Consider the following 25134-nt stretch of genomic DNA (forward strand, 5'->3'; position numbering starts at 1 on the left):
AGCTATGCGGTTGTCTATATTTGTATATATATTTTTTTTTATCAAATTTATGATGATGCACTATATTTCTATATTAATTAGCTCAGTTATATCACAGACATATAATACATGCAATTATTTAATTAATATTGTATTATATGTCTCTGCCGGGTTATATTAATCAGAGCTGGTCAAATATGATATTTGCTATTTTGCCGATGCCCGATAAAAAGCCTTTGCTTTAATATAATTATGTTTCCCCCTATTATGAAATCAAGAATTAATGAGTTTGGGATGTTTCCACAAACTGATCAAGAAATTACTTCAGTAGACTGACGTTTAACGCCATTTCAACTGGTACCGTATGAGGACGTCGTCAAACCGGGAACCGAAACGTTCAAGTTCAAGGCCATCATTAGCTCATACCGACCGTTAATATTTGTATATTCCGAAGGCATACTGAATGTTTTACGGAGGGGACCAACCTAGGGACAATATAACAAATCAGATGAAAGATAGGGGAGTCCCTGAGGTCACTGTTCACTCTCCTGTTGAGAACTTGGAAATGGTCAAGATCCTTACCCCTAAACCATATATACTCATGTATGGGACAATATAACAAATCAAATGAAATATAAGGGAAGTCATTGTGGTCATCCCAACCCTCCTGTTTGAGAACTTGGAAACGGTCGAGTTCCCCTCACAAAACAATATATATTCATGTATGGATCAATATAACTAATTAAATGAAATATAGGGGCAGTCCCTTGTGTCACCCTACCCTTCCTGTTTGAGAACTTGGAAACCAATGAGATCCCCATCCCTAAACCATATATATTCATGTATGGGACAATATAACAAATAAAATGAAATGATGGGGAAGTCCCTAGGGTCACCGTACCCCCAGTGGCGGATCCAGAAATTTTCATAAGTGGGGCCCACTGACTGACCTAAGAGGGTCCCGCTCCAGTCACGCTTCAGTGATTCCCTATATAAGCAACCAAATTTTTTCCCAAAAAGGGGGTCCAGGCCCCCTGCCCCCTAAATCCTCTGCCTACCCCTACCTGTTTGAGAACTTGAAAACCGTTGAGATCCCCACCCCTAAATTATATATATTCATATGTATGGGTTAAAATAACAAATCATTTACATTTACTATGGGCAAGTCAGTCAGACCTCACCTTTGATCCCTGTTGTAGTGAACATTTGTCTGATTCGTGTCTCATAACTTTTGTACTATGGAACACAAACTCAGTTTTCTTTCCAGGGAAACCAGTCCATTCATACTATTACATGTTCATACTAAGTCAAATTGAACTAAATCTAGCAGTCAAATTAAACCAAGGTTAACTACCAAGTAGAATAAAATGCAATCATTGGGAACTTGTACCACTGCAGACTCACCATAAAAAATATACATTGATATATGCATTGCTTTTGAAACCTTGATAACATATAAACTATTTGCCTTAATAAATAAATCATTAGATAAACATGAATGTACTATATATGAATGTTTAATGTTGAGGCAACATTGCCACAGTTTTCATAATTACGGTTGCCTTGGTTTTTGGTTAACTGCCTTCAGCGCTTACAGCGCTTTGATTTTAAATAGTTATAATATAATTTTTTTTTATTTCAATTACTATTGTAATTTTTACATTAATTTGAGATATAAGTTATGTTGATCTGTTATATACATTTGTATCTGATAAACGTGACCAACTTCTTAATATTAGTCAGACCGTACGCGTACGGTCCGACCGTATGCGTATTTTGAAAATGTACGCATACGGTCCAGACCGTACGCGTACGGTCCAAATACTCATACGGTCTGGAACATATACATGTCATATTTTTCTAGAATAAATGTTTGTGTTATAATACTTTCACAACAACCAGTGCAATCGAAACTACTGGCATACTTCCTTCGATCAGAAAGTATTTTAAAAGAGAGGCGGAAGATACAAAAGGTATATTCAAACTCTTAGGTCAATGAAAAATCGACAATGCCGAAATTCTTTTAAATTTTATATACGATTTAATTCTTTTTAAACATATTCATGAACAGTATCACTATTAGCGGATGCATATATGGGTTGTTTGGACAAAATCGCTTTTCATCATATGGCATTATGCTACTAACCTGAAGTTTATATCTTCTTTCAAAAACTCTATCGTCTATTGTTTACAATTTAATCGGCAGAACTCGGATTCTTCAGATTGATTTGATTGAAAGGAGCTGTAAAACATACAACTTCTTACTAAATGATTAGATTTAAAGAACTTTCCATTATATTTCTTCTCACGATAATCATGGTTTTATATCCTGCTATGTCAATCTTGAAAATTACACAATATCTATATTTTGAGCCCTTAAAATGCCGAAAGAAATAACCGCCATAATTATTATACATTTCTTAATTTTTAAAATTCAATTACTTAATTTTTAACATGCAATTTTTTCAAAACAACAAGTTGCAAATCAAGAACTTTACATATCAAAAAGTTTTACAAATCCAGAATGAAATAGTGCCACTATATTCGCACGGTGTCGATGTGGATATATATCAATTGTACCTTAGCAAACTCGCTTTTCTACCAACTCGTTCCCAATATTTATCATTATTTCAAACACACTACAATATAAAAAACTTTTTTTTTATTTGTATTCTGATGCCATTTGTTTTCAAATCAAAGATATTTAGAGTAAATCATTCTTCTCTAGAAATATTAAGTGAACTGATTTTATGAAATTATTCGTGTTGGAGACCGTACTTTGACCTATAATATTTTACCTTAATAAGGAGATAGCAGTCTTTTCTTCAGTTTTTATACGACCGCAAAAATTGAAATTTTTTGGTCGTATATTGGTATCACGTTGGCGTCGTCGTCGTCGTCGTCGTCGTCCGAAGACATTTGGTTTTCGCATTCTAACTTTAGTAAAAGTAAATAGAAATCTATGAAATTTAAACACATAGTTTATGACCATAAAAGGAAGGTTGGGATTGATTTTGGGTGTTTTGGTCCCATTAGTTTAGAAATTATAGGGCCAAAAAGGACCCAAATAAGCATTTTTCTTGGTTTTCGCACAATAACTTTAGTATAAGTAAACAGAAATCTATGAATTTTAACACAAGGTTTATGACCACAAAAGGAAGGTTTGGATTGAATTTGGGAGTTTTGGTCCCAACGAATTAGGAAAAATTTCAAAAATGAATTATTGGGGTTCTTTGATATGCCAAATCTAACCGTGTATTCAGATTCTTAATTTTTGGTCCTGTTTTCAAATTGGTCTACATAAAGGTCCAAAGGGTCCAAAATTAAACTTACTAGCTTGATTTTAACAAAAATTGAATTCTTGGGGTTCTTTGATATGCTGAATCTAAACATGTACTTAGATTTTTGATTATGGGCCCAGTTTTCAAGTTGGTCCTAATCAGGGTCCAACATTATTATATTAAGTATTGTGCAATAGCAAGAAATTTTCAATTGTACAGTATTCCGCAATAGCAAAAAATCTTCAATTGCACAATTGCACAGTATTGTGCAATAGCAAGAAATTTTCAATTGCACAGTATTGCGCAATAGCAAGAAATCTTCAATAGCACAGTATTGTGCAATAGCAAGAAATCTTCAATTGCACAGTATTGCGCAATAGCAAGAAATCTTCAATTGCACAGTATTGCACAATAGCAAGAAATATCTAATTGCACAGTATTGCGCAATAGCAAGAAATTTTCAATTGCACAATTTGGCGCAATAGCAAGAAATATTCAATTGCACAGTATTGTCCCGTTTTCAAATTGGTCTACATTAAGGTCCAAAGGGTCAGAAATAAACTTTGTATGATTTCAACAAAAATGGAATATATTGGGTTCTTCAATATGCTGAATCTAACTATGTATTTAGATTTTTAATATTTGGGCCTGGTTATCAAATTGGTCCACATTGAGGTCTAAAGGGTCTAAAATTGAACATTATTTTATTTCATCAAAAATTGAATTCTTGGGGTTCTATGATATGCTGAATCTAACTATGTATTTAGATTTTGGATATTGGACCATAATAGGTAAATGTCCAATTTAAAATTTTTAAGTTTTTAAGTTTAAGTTCTTAGACCACATTCATTCTGTGTCAGAAACCTATGTTGTGTCAACGATTTAATCACAATCCAAATTCAGAGCTGTATCAAGCTTAAATGTTGTGTCCATACTTGCCCCAACTGTTCAGAGTTCGACCTTGCGGTCTTATAAAGCTGCGCCCTGTGGAGCATCTGGTTAAAATTAAAAGGAAAGCACATAAGAGACCATCTACAAATAAACATTATTTTCATATATCTTTTTTTTTTTTTTTTCATTTTCAGATGACGGATAAGGAATTTAATGATAAGCAAAACATTGTAACCGATTTGGAAAGGCAAATAGTGACTATGCGACGAGCACATTGCTACGAGCCTATTTCTTCTATAGTTCAGGCAAGTTTTTTTCATAAATAAGTAGATTTGAATAATATATACATGTTTGACCATTGCTATTTTTGGTTCACATTGCCTGAAAGACCACTGAATCGTTCTGATAACTTGGCGCCGAGGTGGCACTTTTTGTTCTATCAATTGTACATGTTTTCTTGAATGTCATATTCAGTCAACATGTTCTTCATCATATTCTTCAGTTAATGCTTCTTCACTGCAATTGATATATGTAAATTAATGGCATGAACCAGTAGATAATAAAAACATGTATTATAAGCTTATGCCTCAGTCCTCATTCATTATGAACTATAAATGGGAAGGAAACACATTGGAATACATTTTAGACAATACTTTTTAACGATATAGAAAGGGTAAGATCATGTGCGGGTGGTTGACATCATATAATTGTCTGGAAGATCTTAGAAATATCAACCATTTCTTTAAAGAATTAGTGTTTCACATTGAGATACTTCAAATATATTGCAAAGCATAGTATACTTATTTTTGGAAGATTTCAGTACTAATATTTTATCATTCAACAAGTATTTGGTCTCTCATTTTATGCTTCATAGAAATTCTACAAGAAATACTATGTTGATACATGGAAAAGATTATCGATGACAAAAACTCTTGTTACCATCGAAACGAAATACGGCATAATGTATAATAAAACAACGCCTGCTTGTCGTGACTGAAAATATTTGTTGATGTATTTCTCTATCTCGGTTATCCTGAAAGATGATAGTGACCATTATTGCATTGAAATTCTTGGTGTCTATTCATTGGAAAAATCATTCAGTATATATTTTGCATTCCTTCCTTATGAGCTGAATTATCTCGCATTTCTTCCTTATGAGCTGAGAGTGAAACAAATTAACTAAGTATAAGTCTTCCTTCGTCTAAACTGGCCGTACTGGAGACAAAACCAATGCAAAACATGTCGAATATTTGTTTTATAAGACTCATTGATTTATTTAGGGAATAGGTATCCTGGAAGATATTTTTCTTAAAAGTAGTTGGTTAGTTGCATCATTTCTTTTTAATTAATTTAATTTAATTAATTAATTAATTACGGCGTAAATCTGCTGTATTTATGTATAGAGCTTGATAGTGCATATTATTACTGTTATCGTAATTTATTTATTTTTAGAAATATAAGGAATCATTTAAGGAATTCCAACTATATAAGATGTATCCAGAGGTAGTCAAGTACACCGAAAAATGTGTTGAATATATTTGGCTGATGCGATCATCCGATCCACCAATAGTGCTCAAATGGGCAGAACAAGGAGATAGATTTGACGTTAATTTATACAACCACTACACAAAAAAGGGAGATCGAGTTGGTATGACCGTTTGGCCCGTAGTATTTCTTCATGAAGGTGGACCAGTCATGCACAAAGGCTATGCTAGGCCCATGTAGTTATATTTATGCATTAATAACGTTACTTAAAGAATGTTGATAATACATATGTGATATATGGTTGTTTTTATGCCCCACCTGCGATAGTAGAGGGGCATTATGTTTTCTGGTCTGGTTCTTCCGTTCGTCCGACCGTCCGTCTGTCCGTCCGTTCGTTCGTCTGTGCGTCCGTTTGTTCCGCTTCAGGTTAAAGTTTTTGGTCGAGGTAGTTTTTGATGAAGTTGAAGTCCAATCAACTTGAAACTTAGTACACATGTTCCCTATGATATGATCCTTCTAATTAAAATACCAAAATAAAGTTTTGACCCCAATTTTACGGTCCACTGAACATGGAAAATAATAGTGCGAGTGGGGCATCCGTGTACTATGGACACATTCTTGTTTCAAATGGTTTAAAGATGGAGAAAGTGCACACATGTAAAAAAAAAAAAAAAAAAAAAAAAAAGTATTCAAACTAGATTTAGGCATAGCAGTTTTCTTTCCTTAGACGAATGTGGCAAGCCAAAAGACGTATGCTGTGCTTTAAAACATATGTATTATTATTGACCTATATGTTCTAACTAATAAATAAACGTCTAAACACTTGTTTCCCCAAACATACTTTGTTATCTATTATAGCATGTCTTCCTTGTTTTACACTTTCTGCATTTGACATTTATTATATTACCTACTTTCCCCCACTTGTTGATTTTGTTAAATATCAACGTGTAAGAACAGTTTTTGATTGTCTTTTAAATAAAAATAATAAACGAGTGACCGGTAAAAAATAATGTTATTCCAATTCTTGAACCAATGCATACAAACATCATAAACTTAGTCTTTTGTGCACGATTTTATCATATTTTTCGCATAAATTTCATATTAATCGTCAATGTTTTTTTTTAATCGGTCAGTGTTGTTGTGAAAATATGGCAGGTATTAAAGTTCGTGTTTTGAAGCCGAAGTTTAACGATTGTTACCTGTTTGTCAACAAACAACAAAAAAGCATGGATATTGAGCACGTTTTTAACAATCAGATAATTATAGTTTATTTTAAGGACGTCCATGCGTATTGCGATCACCAGATTTTTACGAGATGGGTCACACTGAGGTAACTTTGCATACGGAAAATATGTCGGGGAATTGCTTCCTGGAAGATTGCAATTAAAATAAAGTAAACTTCTTCTAAATATGAACAAATTAAAGAATTTTCTTCATAAAAAAGTATATGTACATAAGTTTTATAATGAAAACTATCCATTGAGTTATAAAAACATATGCATTTTTTTTTTAATTTGAGGTTTCTTGTGACTTTAAATCATGACGTCTAATTTTCTAGCTTTTTTTTCTCCAGAAATTTCTAACTCTGTACGTTATGAAAAAATCCAGTGATGCATAATGACGTCAAACAGAAAGAATATGTTACAGATTTTTTCTAAATTTAGGCACTTTGTAAAATGAATGAATTTTCAGGATATTTATAAACTGCATAACTTTGTCAGGCATTTTATAAATGACTTAAAATACATAGTCCTTGTGTGAAACGACTGAAATTTTTAAGAACAAAATCAACAAATTGCATTTTAAGTTTCAGGTAATTTGTACAAAAAGATATCAATGAGATACATATTACAAAAACACACTATCTTGCAACAAAAAAAGCTAATGGTTGAGTAAAATTAACTGTATTCTTCAAATACCAGCTGGAACAAAAGGTAAAGTCAGAACAATATCGAAAGATTGGAAAACAACTGTCATTTTCCTAACTTGTAAAGACATTTTCTTATGTAGAAAATTGTGGATTAAACCTGATGTTATAGCTAGCTAAACCTCTTACTTTTATGACAGTTGCATACCATTCTATTATATAGACCACGATGCGTTAACAAAACAAACAAACATAATAGGTAAAACTGTCAAAACAGGTGTATAACAGACAACATTGTGTTGTAATCTTACAAAAACAAACAAATATGAAAAAAGAAACACAAAATGGCATAGAGACAAATCCCATAAACAAAAATGAAATACAAAAATTTACCATAGCACAATAACACAATGACGGGATGTAAAAGTACCAAGTCACGTCAAATGGATATCACCAAAAAAAGATAAAACAGTAAAAGTAATATTCATAAAGACGAATAAAAGAATACTAGAACACGTTATTACGATGATAAAAAAAAACGTCAGTAACCATTATCTATACTTCAAAACTGTCGTGTATAATTATTTGTGAGGTTGATACTGTATAGGTCTTGGTACCTGTCGATGAACTTTTTTTTCAGAAAAAAAGACGAGACGTTCTTTGTTATACCCCTTGTTCGACAACTTTCTACTCAGACACTGGTGACGTTTTACAAAATCTGAGTAACTGTTGCAAGCTCGTTAGATGTGTTTGAACTTTCGAGATTATGTCATTTATCTTTCTGTTGTGAATTTCCTTAGGAGTTTATTATTTTACTTTTGGCCCGAATAAAGGACAGGAACTTCAACCGACGCTTGACATGAAGTGTGTAAGATACGGACATATTGGTTGCCTTTTGAAGGAACGGTCAAAGAGTTCTTAACGTGCAGAGATTGTGGCACTCTTCTTACACGAGGAAATCATATTTAGCAATACAGCATTGTGTTATGCCGGCGTCACACATTGGCGTATAGACCGGCGTGCACCAAACATTCAGAGAAAATTGACAAAATTGGTATACGTTAGTTGCAAGTTTGAAGTACGTCGAAATACAAAGGCATACGCTTGGTGAACGCTTCAACTCGAGTAAATTTTTAAGCAGCATAAAAAATGTCACCAAGCTCAAGCGTGTGTCTAGCGTATACCTATACGCTACACGCACGTTATACATACGCTACAAGCGTGTTTAACGCGCTACAGATAAGTTTGAGACACGTTTAAGGCACGTTGTATACGTTTCAAGATCGTTCGACTTTAACTTAAACGTATTTTCAAACACCCCATAATAGACACGCACGACCTGGACGCTTCTCAAATACGTTCAAAAAACTTTTTTCCTTCGTAGCGTGCATTTTATCTCCGTTAGACATACGCCAACATACGTTTCTTTAACGCCCGATAAACGCTTAGGTACGCCATACACAAGAATTGCGGACAGCTCAGCTGGATGGCCTTATCAACTATCCCACAGAGAGCAGTTATCATTGAATTTTTTTTTAACGTTATTGTCTACGGGGAATTATGACCACTAGTTAAATAAACGAATACTATGCCTATACTATAGATATCATATAAAATTAACAAATTATAAAGATTGCACCATTTTTCTAGCTTTAAAATGGTGTAATAAAATTCACTTTATCTTGAAATTTACTGGTGTCCTCATCGTGTTGAACGTTGGGTCATCTTCTGGTTGAATATATAGCAAATACGAGGTATACATGTCTACTAAAAAAATCATATTTAATTCATTTTTTATTGTAAATTAAATTAATACGTTATACAATATTGGCAAAACGTTTTCCTATCAAATGGTATAAAAAATATCATTTTAAAATAATGTTTACTGGTGTCCCTATGCTTTTAAAAGTGGAACTTCATATTTTTTTGTTATACAACGTATATTCAGACAAATAGGATTGACCGTATTCAAAGACGAATTGTGGTTGGTGTTATAAGTTGAATTCTCCATTTTATGATGTGAATTTTCTTTTTTTGACATCCATTATTTGAAATATCTAGTTAGGTTTTAAGCAATACATTAATTTCTGTTATACCAAAGATGTCTTTAAAGTAACATCAAAGTTAAGTAGTGTGGTTCTGTCGACATCTTTGAGAAAAGTACAGAAAAAGGATTTTTTTTCTAAAAAAGGCTTTGTCTTAATAAACTTATTTAGTTTCAAGTAACAATAGCATTAATTTGTTATCAATTAAATGAATACACAATGATTGTATTGATGAAAAAAAATGTTTACATAATCTGAAAAATTAAATTGAAATAGAATATAGATGCCAACGTGAAATTTTAATGTTATTCAAAACATAAACAATGAATGAAAATGACAAAATACATCGGAAATCGTTTTTAAGAAAAGCTCCATAATAATCGATCTAAATATGGAAGTATTATATAATACATTTTGTACTTCCATGATCTTAACTGCCATGTCAATATTTACATAGTATATAAGCGTCCCATGGGGCCACGACAAATCCTTTCCAGTGCTGTATCCCAAATTAATACCATATGTTGCTATTTTATCTTATCATGGAAGTATTATATTGAAAATAAAGTATTTCACACACAGGCTCTTATTGAGTGCCCCCCTTTTTTTTCATTTTATTTTGGTTAAGTTTTATTTGAAAATATTCTTTTCATATTTCATTTTTTTTTCTTTCTTGTATAACTCTTATTCTGGCGATATAACCATACTTATTTATATTTGTTGTTTTCTATTCTTTTGTATAAGGGCATTCTTATTTCTACACATAAGAATATACAGAGGGTTATACATAAAAAAAACGTATTTTATTAAGTGAAAATAAATTTAGAAACGTTGAAATATGAACGAATATTTTCAAAAATTGATTAAACAAACAATAAAAAAGGAGTGAACTAAACGAGCACCTGACTTTCGGATGTCATGACATTCCTTATTGACAAATGTTTTGCGCTATTAGATATTTTGTTTCTGTTTTGAATTATTTCCGTGTATTTGCTTACTGACAGCGGTTGTTGGAAATACTTGACCAATAAACCCACAGGAGGGTTACAATCTTTCCTAAATCACAACAATTTTGTGTCAGGATTTCTGTTTATTTGCGTTCATTACTGGTTCTCCGTTCATAAAATGTATTAAATTTCTGTTCCGTGTATATTTGGTATAATATGCCTATGGATTCAGAGGCGGATTTATAGTGGGCAGCCACCCCCCCCCCCCCCCCCCACCCCCATTTTGGGAAAAAAATTGGTTGCTTATATAGGGAATCACTGAAGCGTGACTGGAGCGGGACCCCTCTAAGGTCAGTCAGTGGGCCCCCACTTATGAAAATTCCTGGATCCGCCACTGGGATTCTCTCTATTAAACTTGCGAAATAAGAAAAATTCCTACTCTGTGTTTATCACTGTTGAATTAGGCCGTGTTCACATTGACCCAAACTCGGTGTTGTGTTAGTGTAACTCACACATAAACTAAACATAATTACGTTGGCAGTTGCTATTTGTCCGGCTAGCCGGAAGAATAGTACCAGGACTATTTGTCCGGCCAATACAATGCGCATGTCACTATAATATTTGTGTGTGCGTGTAATATTATCTTCAGCATCACCAGGGGGTAGCACATGTTTGAAATCTTTAGTCTTAGGGCCTAATCTTGTTACTGGTAATTGAAATTGTTGTTTTCTTCATACTAGTATATAGTCCAATGTGGATAACGAATAATTAGAAGAAAATCAAATATATACCATATTTTTTATATAAGAAGAGAGAAGAATTTACTTGTAAAACAAACTTGGATAGTGTTTGACTCGAGCATTTTAAGTTAACGTAAAGGATTTTGTCTAGCTGAAAACGGTACAAAATTATTGTGTCTGTAGCTGCATGTCAACTGAGAGAATTATAGACCCCTTGACATAAAGTTATCCATATTTTGAGTGAAAGGTGAGAGATTTTTTCTATAATGCACCTCCCCCCCCCTCAGAAGAGTAAAAAACACTGTTTTTTTTATTTTATTTACGTGAGGGGATCTGGTGTCACAATGTGCTCCTTTTCCCAAATTTCTCTTTTCTTTTCTTGTCTTGCAAGACTCATTTTTGGATTATAACTAAGCTAAATTTCATTCAGTTAGACCTGCAATTGTAAACGCCTTTTTCAACTACACTTGCTTTGAACATCTTTTCCACCTGTACACAGCTGTAGCGAATCGAATAATTTTGTAAAACTAATTCTCCGATCAATTATATATAATTATCTTTTATTTCCCATTTTCCTTGTGATTTCAATTTTTTAGAGTCCCTTTCATAAGATTATATCATTCTTGGAAGTTCATAATATCGTGTTCCATTGTCAAATTCCGAAAACTGCAAAATTTATCACAAATATTTCAGCCATGATCTTAAAATTGAAAATCAGTGATCATATTACACGCTCCTGAAGATAATGTTACACGCACTTCCGAACGCACATTATATGACATGCGCATTACAATGGCCGGACAAATAGCCCTGGCACTATTCGTCCGGCTAGCCGGACAAATAGCCACTCCGAATTACGTTCCCATTGATAAAATTCAATGTTTACGTTACATGTAGTTTAAATCATGTTTTGTCTACATGCAGTCGATAGTCAATGTAGGCCTTGTGTAGGTTCAGTGTACACAAAACTAGACATTCCGAACTGTAATTTTTCCATTTATATGTAAAAAAGAAACGATTTTTATATAAAATTGATACTTATAACACTTATTAATAAAGTTCTTTACAGAAATATTTGTCTAAACTTGATATATTTATTTGTTATAAAACACTTTACATAGCCTTATTAACCCATTATCAAGACTCATCCATCATCATTGCCGAACACATAATTCATTAGAAAAGGTCTTCCCGAATCGACTGGACGTACGCACTGACAGAAATATTTGCCACTGGTCTTTACTCAAACAACGATTTACTCATAAATGCATTACTGAAAAAGGGTGGGGTTAATTGTTTGTTTGTGTAGAATCTCAGATCCGTTAAAATACAATTTTAGATAAAAAAAAAAAATATCACCCTCTCCTTTTGCCAAAAAAAAAACAAAACTTGTAGAAGCAATACTATTTGAAACAAACAGAAAAGATGGAAATGTAATAATCCAGAATGACTTTCTTAAAGGAGCAACCACTTTACTTTAAAAAAAAAAAAGGGGGGGGGGGGACTCGGAGTCCGATTTTTTACTCGCGCGAACAGGGGCGTAGCTACCCGGAGGCACGACAGCACGTGCATCCACGTCGTTTTCACAAAAAAAAAAAAAAAAAAAAAAAAAAAAAAAGCAGAAGAGAGAGAGATGAGTTGGTCAATCGGAATCGGAGACTGTTGGTGTCTTTTCCGTCTATCCCGGATATTAGTTTGACAACCTAGTTACAAGTGTTGATGAAGCTGTTCATTCAGAAAAAGATCGTAGCTCCGAAGTTGCGTGCACATTGATTCGGCATGCAAAAAAAGAAATGGCAAAATAAAAATTTATAAATTGAATGTTAAAGGAAACACCTATGTTGTCACTTTTTTTAATTGATGAATATCATTAGATAACGTCATTTGGTTTCAAAATAAATTTTTTTTTTGGAGATTATGACAAAATTGGAAGGTTACTTGTATCTTTTACAAGATTTTTGAATTTGTAATACTCAGTCTATTTTAAGATATGTAGTTTTGGAGCACATTTTACAGTGTACAGTTTATCAGTTTGGAATGAGATGTACCAATCGGCATTAGAAATATCAGATCCCTTCGATATCGTTGAAAATATGCCGAGGCGATGTGGTTGACAGACTACCGGAGCCAATTACCCTGCAACCACGCCAAAACAGTATTGGAAAGTCTCATTATTTTTTGCGTTCATAGACCATATGATATGGCAATTGGAGAGTGGAGTCGCGTCAAGTTATCAGAAAATCGCTTCTTTGTGCTGTATCTCACGGCTTCATCGTGTTGTAGGAAATATCCTAAACGAACAAATCTCAATATTGTCTGAAACATACGAAACTGACCTAGCATGTAATTTTGACGAATTCAATTGGGAGGTCGCTCTATGCCGAACACGTACGCTGGTTTATAACATCTCGCGAGTGCTACCATGCCATGATGGCCCTGAGATCTATCAGTCACGGTACTACATATGCAATTGAAAACAAATGTACGATCAACAATGAACAACGAAAGTTACATAGCATTACTGCATGTTCATCGGGATTTCAGTGTGAATGTTGACAAAGTAATAGAGAAGTTTGTTTCTGCCCAGTCCCGAAGAGCAGATTTTGGACAATTTTGAGTAAATTCTGTATCACAAATATTTGTTGTTTATGTATTACTATATTCAGAAGATTTATTAATAGTTTTACATCCATAAATTTTTATCTTCATAAAGCTCCTCTTTTAACCGTCCTATGACCGAAAACCGGAAAAAAAAAATTCTGCATAATAGGGTCCCAAAATTTTTTGGTAGTTGCTTCCACATCGTTTTTTTCTAGCTACGCCCCTGGCGAAAGTTAATATTCAATTTTTTTCGATGGTACCAATTCAATATTTAACACTATAATGTATGGGGAAACTTTGGATTCAGACTAATCATCTGTATGACCCGATTTGTTTTAATCAAATTGTGGGAAAATCCATTCCCCCCTTTTTTTTTTAAAGTCAAATGGTCGTTCCCTTACTGCTAGAAAAGTTGTTCGAAAATTTGAGTTCGGTTCTACGTAATGAACATTGAAATGACATTTAGTTTACAAGTGTGAACAAATCTTATGTACAGGTAACTAAACAAGGTGTATAGATGTGGACAAATCTTATGTGAAACTAGTGTAGATTACATTAAACCAAATGTAAACATGTTTACTGTACAAGGCATTTGGTGTGAACACGGCCTAAAGTTAGGTCTAGTTTAACCCGAATAATCCAGTCGTTATATTACGATCACTTCGATCACACCCTCGAGAAAAGAATAGATAGAGGGCACTGAATAATTCGAGTTGGGTCTAGTTGAGTTTCGAATGTTTGTGAATGAACTAATGAAAATCGACGTCATACTAAACTCCAAAAATTAAACACATAAATGAACTATACAAATCCTTGAATTAACTAAAATTAAAAACAACCCACAAGAATAAAAAAGACAGACAAGGAGCTCCCGACTTGGGACAGGCGTAAAAATGCGGCAGGGTGAAACATGTTTTGTGAGCCGTGAATTCAACCCTCTCGCTATACATAATTGTACCTCTGGCAAATGTAGAATAAACGAATCAAAACTTGTTGATACATTTGTCTTAAATAAAGTATATATATAGAATTAACAATAAACAATAAATACATAGTTAAGACAATAATTTTATAAATTTCAATGACAAAATCAGACTTTACAGCTTCAAGTTCTCTATTCCACAACTTTGTTTTACACCGTTACTTTTCAAATACAATTTAATAGAATGGTCTGTATCATATAACCTCCTTGTTTATATTTACAAAATCAACAGATAATTTATAATGGATATCTGCTTCGGATATTTCTTCTTAAATCAAGGATCATTAACCTTTATTTGGCTGACCTAGAGTTTTTAAAGTCATAGTGGGGATCCCTTCTAAAATCTATTGCTTCTGGAATTATCGTGTAATTGCTAATAACATTAATTACGCAATATGCCTAACGGCAAATCGACATCTATTGGTGGGGTGTTTGTTTAGGGGAGTTATCTTTTCTTATCTACTGATCACCAGACGATCAGAACAAATTGGGAACCAGAATAGAAAATTAACACGAGTTATCTCGCCTTGAAATGTCCATAATTCTTGTACATGGCTTGTTGTACGCCCAATACATTCTTAAAGCTCGTTGTGCACACGTTAGATATGATTGACAGGTTGAAAGCATCCAAAATTACTAGCGTATTGGCAGCGTACATGATTTTTTAACACACCCGGCGTACGTCGGAGCTATACGCTGATGTGTGACGCCAGCATTAACAATACAAGCGGAGTTTGGTTGTGATGCAACAGTTTCTCAATCTTCACTGTCTCACGTGATCATGAATTCTTTGGTCCTTTTATTCTGATGAATTAGAATAACAATAAAATCGGGAAACCGATAAAAAAGACAAATCACGGTAAGACATTTAACCTGAGGGATCGCATGAACTCTATAAGAACCAAGACTGGGTGCTTCGACAAAATAGCGTCTTCTTCTTTGCATGCACCACCTGCCTTGCGAAGATCTGCTTCATTTTGATAAATGCTCTAAGCAATCAGCTAATTCACCATTCCTATGTAACTTTAGTGGCTTAATTTCCGTATCAGTACGATTATATTTACTTTAATCTTTAAATGGAGGTACTTCACATTTCATCAAAAACGTTTTCCAAGTTTTTCAACTATAATAATTGATTAAAAATAGATTCTTACATTCATAGGTGCTTGAGGACAGGATCCTGTTATGAGCCCCCCATAGTCCCTCCCCCTTATTATCATAAATCTCAGATTTTTAAATATATATCACTTATTTGTACCATATATATACTAATATACCATATTTTTATTCTATATATGCATGTTTACTATCAACGTGAATCTCGACTATAGAGCGAAGCGAAAGGTTGCCAACTTCGTTTCATGAAATTGGGGCAACGGTCAGCAAAAATTGTTTTAAAATGTAATAAAATTTCACTTACCGGTTAAATCAACGAGTCCATGCTCTTCTCAAATGATTTTCCTTATTGAATTTCGATATCCCGATGTAATATGATACCGTTTTAACACTTTTATTTCATTTTTTTCCGCAAGTGATGTTGCATTTTTTTCTCCATTCAACTTCGATCAACGGAAGTTACAATACAACGACATCTGTGTGGTCTTCAGCTCAAGAAGGATAACTCCACACGTAACCGCGGGAAATTAGATAAGTTCCGGGGTCGAAAAAAGAGATTTTCGAAAATGTATACATTCGAAATTCTCGTATGTTTACTTTCCCTGCATATACCCCGGAACTCATCTAATTTCCCGCGGTAATTTTATTACATTTTAAAACAATTTTTCCTGACGGTTGCCCCAATTTCATGAAACGAAGTTGGCAACCTTTCGCTTCGCTCTATAGTCGAGATTCACGTTAATAGTAAACATGCATATTTAGAATAAAAATATGGTATATTAGTATATATATATGGTACCAATAAGTGATATATATTTAAAAATCTGAGATTTATGATGATAAGGGGGAGGGACTATGGGGGGCTCATAACAGGATCCTATCCTCAAGCACCTATGCTTACATTGATACGAGTGGATTATCGGATTTATCTAATCGAGATAGTTAAATGATCAATTTTAAAGTCCGAGCCTCGGCGAGATTGGATAAATCCGATAATCCACGAGCAACTATGTAAGAATCTGTTTCTCTAATGATTAAAAAATACATTTTCTTTTTTTGTTAACCGAAAATCCCCTTCGAGTGCCTTTCACATTGCACGAAGTTGAAAATTTCATTAACACCTGTTATAAAATTGAGAAAGGAAATGGTGAATATGTCAAAGCGACAACCACCCGACCATAGAGCAAACAACAGCCGAAGGCAACCAATGGGTCTTCAATGTAGCGAGAATTCCCGCACCCGTAGGTGTCCTTCAGCTGGCCCCTAAAATATGCATAATAGTACAGTGATAATGGACGTCATACTAAACTCCGAATTATACACAAGAAACTAAAATTTAAAATCATACAAGACTAACAAAGGCCAGAGGCTCCTGACTTGGGACAGGCGCAAAATTGCGGCGGGGTTAAACATGTTTATGAGATCTCAACCCTCCCCCTATACCTCTAGCCAATGTAGAAAAGTAAAAGAATAACGATACGCACATTAAAATTCAGTTCAAGAGAAGTCCGAGAGTCTGATGTCAAAAGATGTAACAAAAGAAAATAAATAAAATGACAATAATACATAAATAACAACAGACTACTAGCAGTTAACTGACATGCCAGCTCCAGACCTCATATAGCATATTTTGATTCATCCAGTTAGCTGAAAAGGTCATGACCCTTGAAACCATCCAATGATCTTTTAAGATCATCGGCAACCACACGTTGATTAAATTTTTTATACAATGGGTTCGGAAAGGGATAAATTTCCATAGAAATAGAGAAGGTGGTTTAATCATCACAATTTTCTTCTACTTTGCTTTAAGATTTTGCCATGCTTTTTGAAAAAAATATAATCACCCGTGTCTGGGTCACTAAGCTATTTTTGAAGTTACAAGTCGTCCAAATTTCCCCAATTTTGCATAACAGTTCATGAAAAGGCAGGTTTTGTGAATTAGTAGAAAGTTATGAAATAGAATTAGAAATAAAATATTCGAAGCTAGGTTTTGTTATATGTGTTAAAAACATATAAAGAAAACATGGTGTCCCTGAAATTGTTTTCTTGCAACAAGTAAACAATGAAAAGTTCACTATCTTTCCAATATATAATTTTTTTACTATGAGAGTATTATCCGTGTGTGAGTTTTAGAATATTCTCAGGCTATATATAGGTTTATTTAACGCGGTATGTACATGTAAGTGATATTTTTGTGATTTTATTAAGTCGTCATTCTGTTTGTGTCATAACATTTCAATGGATCATCGCATTTAAAAAAAAAATGAACACAAGTGAATTATTTTTTAATAGGAACAAGGTGAGTAGACATAATTGAAAATATTTTGTTTTTACTTCTCTCTCGTTCATTTGACAAGTATATTTTTTCATTACGGTGACATGTTTCAGAATTAGAAATCTGAGAAATATTGGCCAATACCTCATAAAATAGGAAAACAAAAAAAAACAATAGTGGAGATGGACAGAAAAAAAGAATAAAAATTTGTTGGGTGCTTAAATATGAAGAATAACGAATAGGAATGACATTACATAGATTACAACCCCCCCAACCCCCCCAACCCCCCCCCCCGCCAAAATAGAGAAACTCTTATATTTTGATGTTTTCAAGTAGTTTTTGAAAAAATTGAGCAGAAACAGAATTTTAAGAATGACATCATCGAAAGAAATAAGTAATACAACAAAATAACATCTCCTACACCATCTTATTGATGATTATGCAATATTATTAACCAACTAAGTGCATTATTGCCAAAAATGACTGTTTATTAAAAATTACATATTTTCTGTAATGGCCCTGATTTTTCTGTAATGGCCGTTTTCTGTAATGGCCCTGCTTTTTCTGTAATGGCCCTGTTTTTCTGTAATGGCCCTGTATTAATGCCCAGTTTGTCTGTATTAAGCCCTGTTAGGGTTTTTAATAAAATTAATAAAACTAAGTTGTAAAGAGTATAATACCTTTTGTATTTTATTTTATTTAGAAACCAGCATTCAACATTAAAGAACCATATAAAGGGATCACTGTTCATCCTGTTTTTAACACATATCTCTTTCAACTTAATATCTTGGATATTTGGTATATTTAAAGCTTTATAATGGTGAAGTACAAATTATTTTGTTCAAAAGAGTAAGACAGTACATCAAGTTAGCAGCAACACATACACTTTTGTTCAGTTGGTTAATAAATGTATTAACAAATGGGTGTTTTTATAATGGCCCTGTTATATGTCCTCGGTCAGTAATAATGGCCTCGGATGTCTGTATTAGCCCTAGGCGTTGCCTCGAGCCATTACAGACTTCCTCGACCATTATTACAGACCTTGGACATATAACAGGGCCATTATAAAAACACCCATTCATTAATACTATAGTATTGTTCTTTATTTCATTATAACTAGCAAGTATGTCATCGATACAGATACCAAACGGTTGTGTGTCTCGTCAAGGTATAGAACAGGTTCTACGATACCCAGTAGATACCCGAATGTTTGGGACTGCAGTTAAGGAGTATTATGATCTTCTAAGGATGGACAAGGATCTGTCAATTAGAGATCCAAATATGGTAATAAAAAGAATAAACTTGTTGTTTCGAGTTGTCACGATTTTGTTATTTTCTAAACCTTAAACGTACATATTTAGACTCTTATTAAAAGGAACAAATAAAATGCCTATTATTCTTAAACTATTCTGGACAATTGATTCAACCCTCAGACTGGTTCAACGCTCAAAAACAAGTTTATGAATCTCCGCTACATTTGTTTATGTGAAACCCCCAAGCAAAGAGCCTGTAGTCATAGTTGTCGTTAGTTTTCAGTTCGGTGTCATTATTTATAAAACGGTCATGTTTCCTAAAATAAACCAACTGAACCATAAATTATTTAGTTATTTTCAGCTTTTTAGTCAATCTTCCTCTGTGGTAAATTCAGTACTGTTACGATAAGCTGCTTTCAGTCAGTGAGGATCGGTTCAATCTATGTAGTTTTTATCTCATTGTACAGATAAAAATATTCTGAATTTTCTGAAAAGCTACTTATTTAGACTTTTAAATGTAAACATTTATACGTGAATTCCATGCAAACACTTTTACGTTTTGCAAACTATGAATTCTTTTGAGATGTTGCATAAGTGTCAATTTAAATACTTTAATCGATAAAACAAATAACATTATTCAACGTGAGTTATTGAACTTTTATCATTTTTTGGAGTATTATACCATTAACACCTTGTGAACGCAACTCCACTTGACAGAAAGCTCTCATACTTGGTTATTTGGTACTTTTGTTTGCCTTCATGTGTACAGGGTGTAATAGACCAAACTATAAATTTGAACTCCCGGGCCGATATGGATACGGTGTAGTAATCTTGTTCGTATCGTACTTCGTTTCGAGGTATATATGGTCATAAAAGAAAAAGATTAGACCTCAACCATAATACAAAGTCTTGGACTATACGACATTTGCAAAATAGTTTAGTGAAACATTAAAAGTTTTTCTAAATTGTATAATAAGGACACACAGTATTTACGTCTTTCTTTAATAGGTTTAAGATATAAACACACATTAATCCTAAGATATGTCTTTTAATATTTCTTTGCAAATTTTATTTTGAATATTTAATTAATTGTTTCGTATGTCCTTTAGTATAAATATCTGGTAGATAGACATAGCCTCCGTAAAGAAAGTGAACCATCAGAAGAATCTACTAGTTATCCTGGTAGTAATTTGTACAGGCTGTTGAATGAATCGTACATGAAGTACAGAATGGAGATACAACACACAGCTATTGAAGAATTTAGATTTCTACATGATGTGAAGGACCATTATATAAAACTGACGGTATACGAAATCTTTTTTTATTTTATTAAATAGTGCTCCAGCCTTTAGAGATTCATTTATAATTACTTTTTCTTAGTTGCTTTAACATTGCCATATAGTCTTCTTTTAGTTTTACTAAACAGCAATTTAAAGGTAACGTTTAACTTAATGTAAAGAATTGTTCTTCAAACCATAAATCGTAACGTGATTGATTGATTATTACTTGCTTATTATCGCCCACAGTGGCAATTAAATAGGCATATTTAAGGAATAACTGTAATGTTGTTTCTGTCTATGAATAAATAACATAAAAAATGTGTTGCACACTGAATAACCCGTGTAGTGGGTTGTTTTACAGTGTGCACCACATTTTTTTATGTTATTTCGAATAGACAGAAAAAAAATATTACAGTTATTTCTTAAAATTTAATTCTAAATTCCATTTTAAACCGGAGTAAACCATGAAAAAACGTTGATGACGTCATGGTCACATGACAAAATTATGTCTATGGGCTGATAAACAAAACGACGTCACCCAATCAGAAGACGCGTTACATTCAAAATTAAATTATATATAAGTATTCAGGTCTGTTCTCCTAATATAAACATCATGTAAAAAATCAATAAGAGAAACTTGATTTATCTATAATACTATTTGTACATGTTACATTATATAGTACTAATATGTACATGGTGTAGTTTCAAAAACACGTCAATACAAGATTTCTAAATACTAACGGTATGAGAACGTTTCGAAGAATGTCATTAACTTCAAAACATTGTGTTAGGGAGTTAATGTTATATAACTTTGCCAATGTATGCCATTTCCTGTAGAGAGGACCACAATCAGAAACATTTAAAAACGTTCCTGATTCTCTAAGCCCTCGAACTAGACCGGAATATTTTAGTCCAAGGAGTAGAGACCTAGAACGAACACCATCGACCAGAGAGGTGCCAAACACTCCAATACGAATCAACGGTGTAATATACTACCCTCAGCCAATGTACCAGGAATCCAACAGTAAGATATCGTTACAGAATGATCTTGTTAGTAAACTACAGACAGAAGTTAACGAATGTAACAAAGTTATAGATGACCTAAGAGACAGGTTTGTTATAATTATCAAACTATTTTTTTTTTATTAATATCCTGATAAATCGTAACATTATCTAACTACTTCAAACGTAAATACGTCTTTTTCGAGGGAAATGTTTAGTTTTCTTCAATTTTTTTTCCTCAATTTCACTCACGAATGGTACATTGTTGGTGTGGGATCTTAAGCATATTCTCTATGATATGATTGAGTGTGTATGTCGTGGTATACTAGCTGTGATTTACACATGTATTTATCTTTACAAATTATCCTCGTGTTAACAATTTATTGATGATATTTTGTCATATTTCATGTAGGCTGAGTAAAACTGCTAGTCGGGAAATAAAAGATGGTGGACCAAGTGTACTTTATACAGATAATTATACCCCAACCCGGATATCAGAAGAGTTTAACTCTATATTCATCGTAGAATGGTCTAAAGCCCTTAAATCACTTACTGCTAACAAAGTGGAATCAAATGAAGAGGAGGGTATCTCACTACTCATGAACGTTGTACAGGTATAGTAGACATAATTTGTTTCTCTAATCCTTGTTTTGAAATACTGCATGAAAATACAACAAATTGATACTTATTTTATCAAAGATAGTATTCAAATGGTCAACCAACCAATGACTTTTTTTGTAAATGTGAATGAATTTCTGTTAAATTTTTTCCTTTAAAAATGTTTTGCCCCGAAGTGTGATGATACGTTACCGTTACTTTTTGGATTTTCATCAGTCGAGAAAATATATTACTCATCTATTTTATTCGTTATTTCTTAATAGTGTAGAATGTCTCTAACAATTCATTTTACAAGACGTCCATTACTAAAGTAATTGACTTTTGATATAATCCTTTTCTACATAAACTAAATGTTTCAGAATGGCTATGAATTTTGTCGCCAATATGCTGTTGATCAACTCCAGAAATTGTCTTTTAGTATAGAAAAAGGTTTAGAAGATCCATTTCTAACGGTTTGTACAAATGTGTTAAAACAAACATAAAAACAAAAATAACAACAATCATTGAATTTACTTGTTAGTCCAATCGACCACATCAATTCAAACACCCGAGCCTTAAAAAGGCGTAAACTATACTCATAAACAAAGACCAACAACAACACATGGCCACAATAATCTTAATTTAGTACAGACACAATATATGGTTTGGTTAAACTAAATTTGCATGCACACAAACCGTTCCCTTTGTTTGCATATCTAAACCAAAGGGTATCACCTTAGGATCGCTCACATTAAAAATGTTGGACAGTACAGTTTTCAACCAAGTGGCCCCTAACTTGTACAGGTGAACACGAAATTAGCGCGCAATTCTTTGACTGATGCTTGGTGTGATTACAAACAGACATGTTATTTTGGACAGACAGTGCATATTTACGTTAAGCATGTTTCCGGTTATATTTTATTTTTATAAAGATGTGAAATGTTCCGCAATTTTTTTTTATACAGTTATGAGTTATGCGTTATGTGTTTTGAAAAATTATCATTTCTTATTTTCACAAATTTTACAAAATATTTGACTAATCTACAGAATATATTGTAGATGATATTTTCAAAAATTTTTATTGCATCCACGGAGATAATAAAATCTCCTTTGATTAATAAAAAATCTAACAAAATTAAAAATAAACCATAATTTTTATAAATAAATGAAAAAATAAATATGAAAATTATGAAGTGTGAAATAATATGAAATGATTTAAAATGTTGCACTTCAATTTCACAGATCCTAGATTTACGAAGTGTTAAGTATGACCAGCGAAAGCGGATACCAGACTCTTTGATGAGAGAGTTAAGGCGGATGAGAAAGGCCGAACATGCGCAAACAATTGTACATGCAACACAGGTAAAAATATTACAAAAAACAGCATTTTGTTATTTTAGATGTATACGATTTACACAAGTCAATTTGGTTTTGCTTGTTTACACAGCTTTTGTCTTTCCTTCAATTCATGCAAAATGTAATGCAATACTGCACATTAGTGCATCACCATGACAATGATTTTGTAAAGATTTTGCAGTCAAATTGATTACGACTGTATATCTATAGCATGTCAGTTCTTTACCGTAGATTTTCTACGAATGCCAATATTTCTTCATACCATGATTATTCAACATATCAATTATAACAGTACACAAAAGTTAGTGAGTGGTGTATTAGGCATAAGCACGGCTTTGATATGACAAAATAACAATAATTTGCCTCAAAGCATCTATTGTATATTCAGTGGTAACGTATAGATATAAGAAGATGTGGTATAAGTGCCAATAAGACAACTCTCCATCCAAGTCACAATTTATAAAAGTAAACCATTATAGGTCAAAGTCTTCAACACAGAGCCTTGACTCGCACCGCACAGCAAGCTACAAATGTATAAAGGGCAAAAAACAATGACATTGCAAAACCTTTCAAACGGGAAAACAAACGGTCTAATCTATATAAAAAAAACAAGAAACGAGAAACACCTATGAACCACATCAACAAGAGACAAGTACTGAACATCAGATTCCTGACTTAGGACAGATTTACATACATGCTTTAGTCCTAAATTTGAGAATTTGTTGAAATGATATTTACATTTTAGTTATTTGCTTACTATGAAATATTGAATATAAAATATGGTTTATTTTTCGCAGAAATTCAAAGACGGAGACTTATTGCGTAATCCAAAGTATAACTATCGACATTCCCCAGAAATAGAAGCTTTTGTGAACTCAATAGTTGAAGTATTATGGTTAATGGCAATACAAGATCCGCCAATGACACTAGGATGGCCTCAACCTAATGACGTATTTAATGAGGCAATATATATGCCTTATAAAAAACAAGGAACAATAGTGAAACATGCTGTGTGGCCTGCTGTGTACCTTCATGCAAAAGGACCGTTAATCAAAAAAGGATATGTTCAACCAGTTTAAACTTCATTGTAATGCATATAATTGACAAAACGTTTTGTTATCTTCTACCAATCTAAGTCAGAATTTAGTATTATATTTTGTATTTCTTTTATCTGTGTATTTTATTTTCCTTGGTTTTTTTTTGTCCATTCATATTACTATAGTCTTTCGTTGTGTTCAATGAACGCCAGTGGTCCTAGAAGGGTGGTTCCACTAGTCCCATCTGTCGTGTTATGTTCATTGCAAGAATAAATTTATTGACTGCTCCATGACGAGATAGAAAAGAGAGGCGAAATATATCAAAGGGACATTCTAACTCAAAAGTTAAACTGACAAAGGCCATGGTGAAAAATAAACCAACAAACAATATTACATATAA

The 25134-nt window shown here is 33.1% G+C and overlaps 2 protein-coding genes across 2 annotated transcripts in view; both read left to right on the forward strand.

Moving 5' to 3' along the window:
* Positions 1-6649, forward strand: part of LOC143085441 (uncharacterized) — a 53429-nt gene extending 46780 nt beyond the window's left edge. The window contains exons 7-8 of the mRNA XM_076261785.1: positions 4346-4456; positions 5604-6649. Coding sequence (XP_076117900.1) covers positions 4346-4456; positions 5604-5876 — 384 coding nt within the window. The 3' untranslated portion in view covers positions 5877-6649. The remainder of the gene's footprint in view (positions 1-4345; positions 4457-5603) is intronic.
* A 14958-nt stretch (positions 6650-21607) lies between these two features.
* Positions 21608-24776, forward strand: LOC143043207 (uncharacterized). The gene is made up of 5 exons (XM_076215619.1): positions 21608-21854; positions 22157-22358; positions 22722-22814; positions 23584-23703; positions 24495-24776. The coding sequence occupies exons 1-5, from the start codon at positions 21748-21750 to the stop codon at positions 24774-24776; spliced, it is 804 nt and encodes a 267-aa protein (XP_076071734.1). The 5' UTR covers positions 21608-21747.
* Positions 24777-25134: the final 358 nt, after the last annotated feature.

Source organism: Mytilus galloprovincialis, chromosome 8 (assembly GCF_965363235.1).
Source record: "Mytilus galloprovincialis chromosome 8, xbMytGall1.hap1.1, whole genome shotgun sequence".
In the NCBI taxonomy this organism is placed as follows: domain Eukaryota; kingdom Metazoa; phylum Mollusca; class Bivalvia; order Mytilida; family Mytilidae; genus Mytilus; species Mytilus galloprovincialis.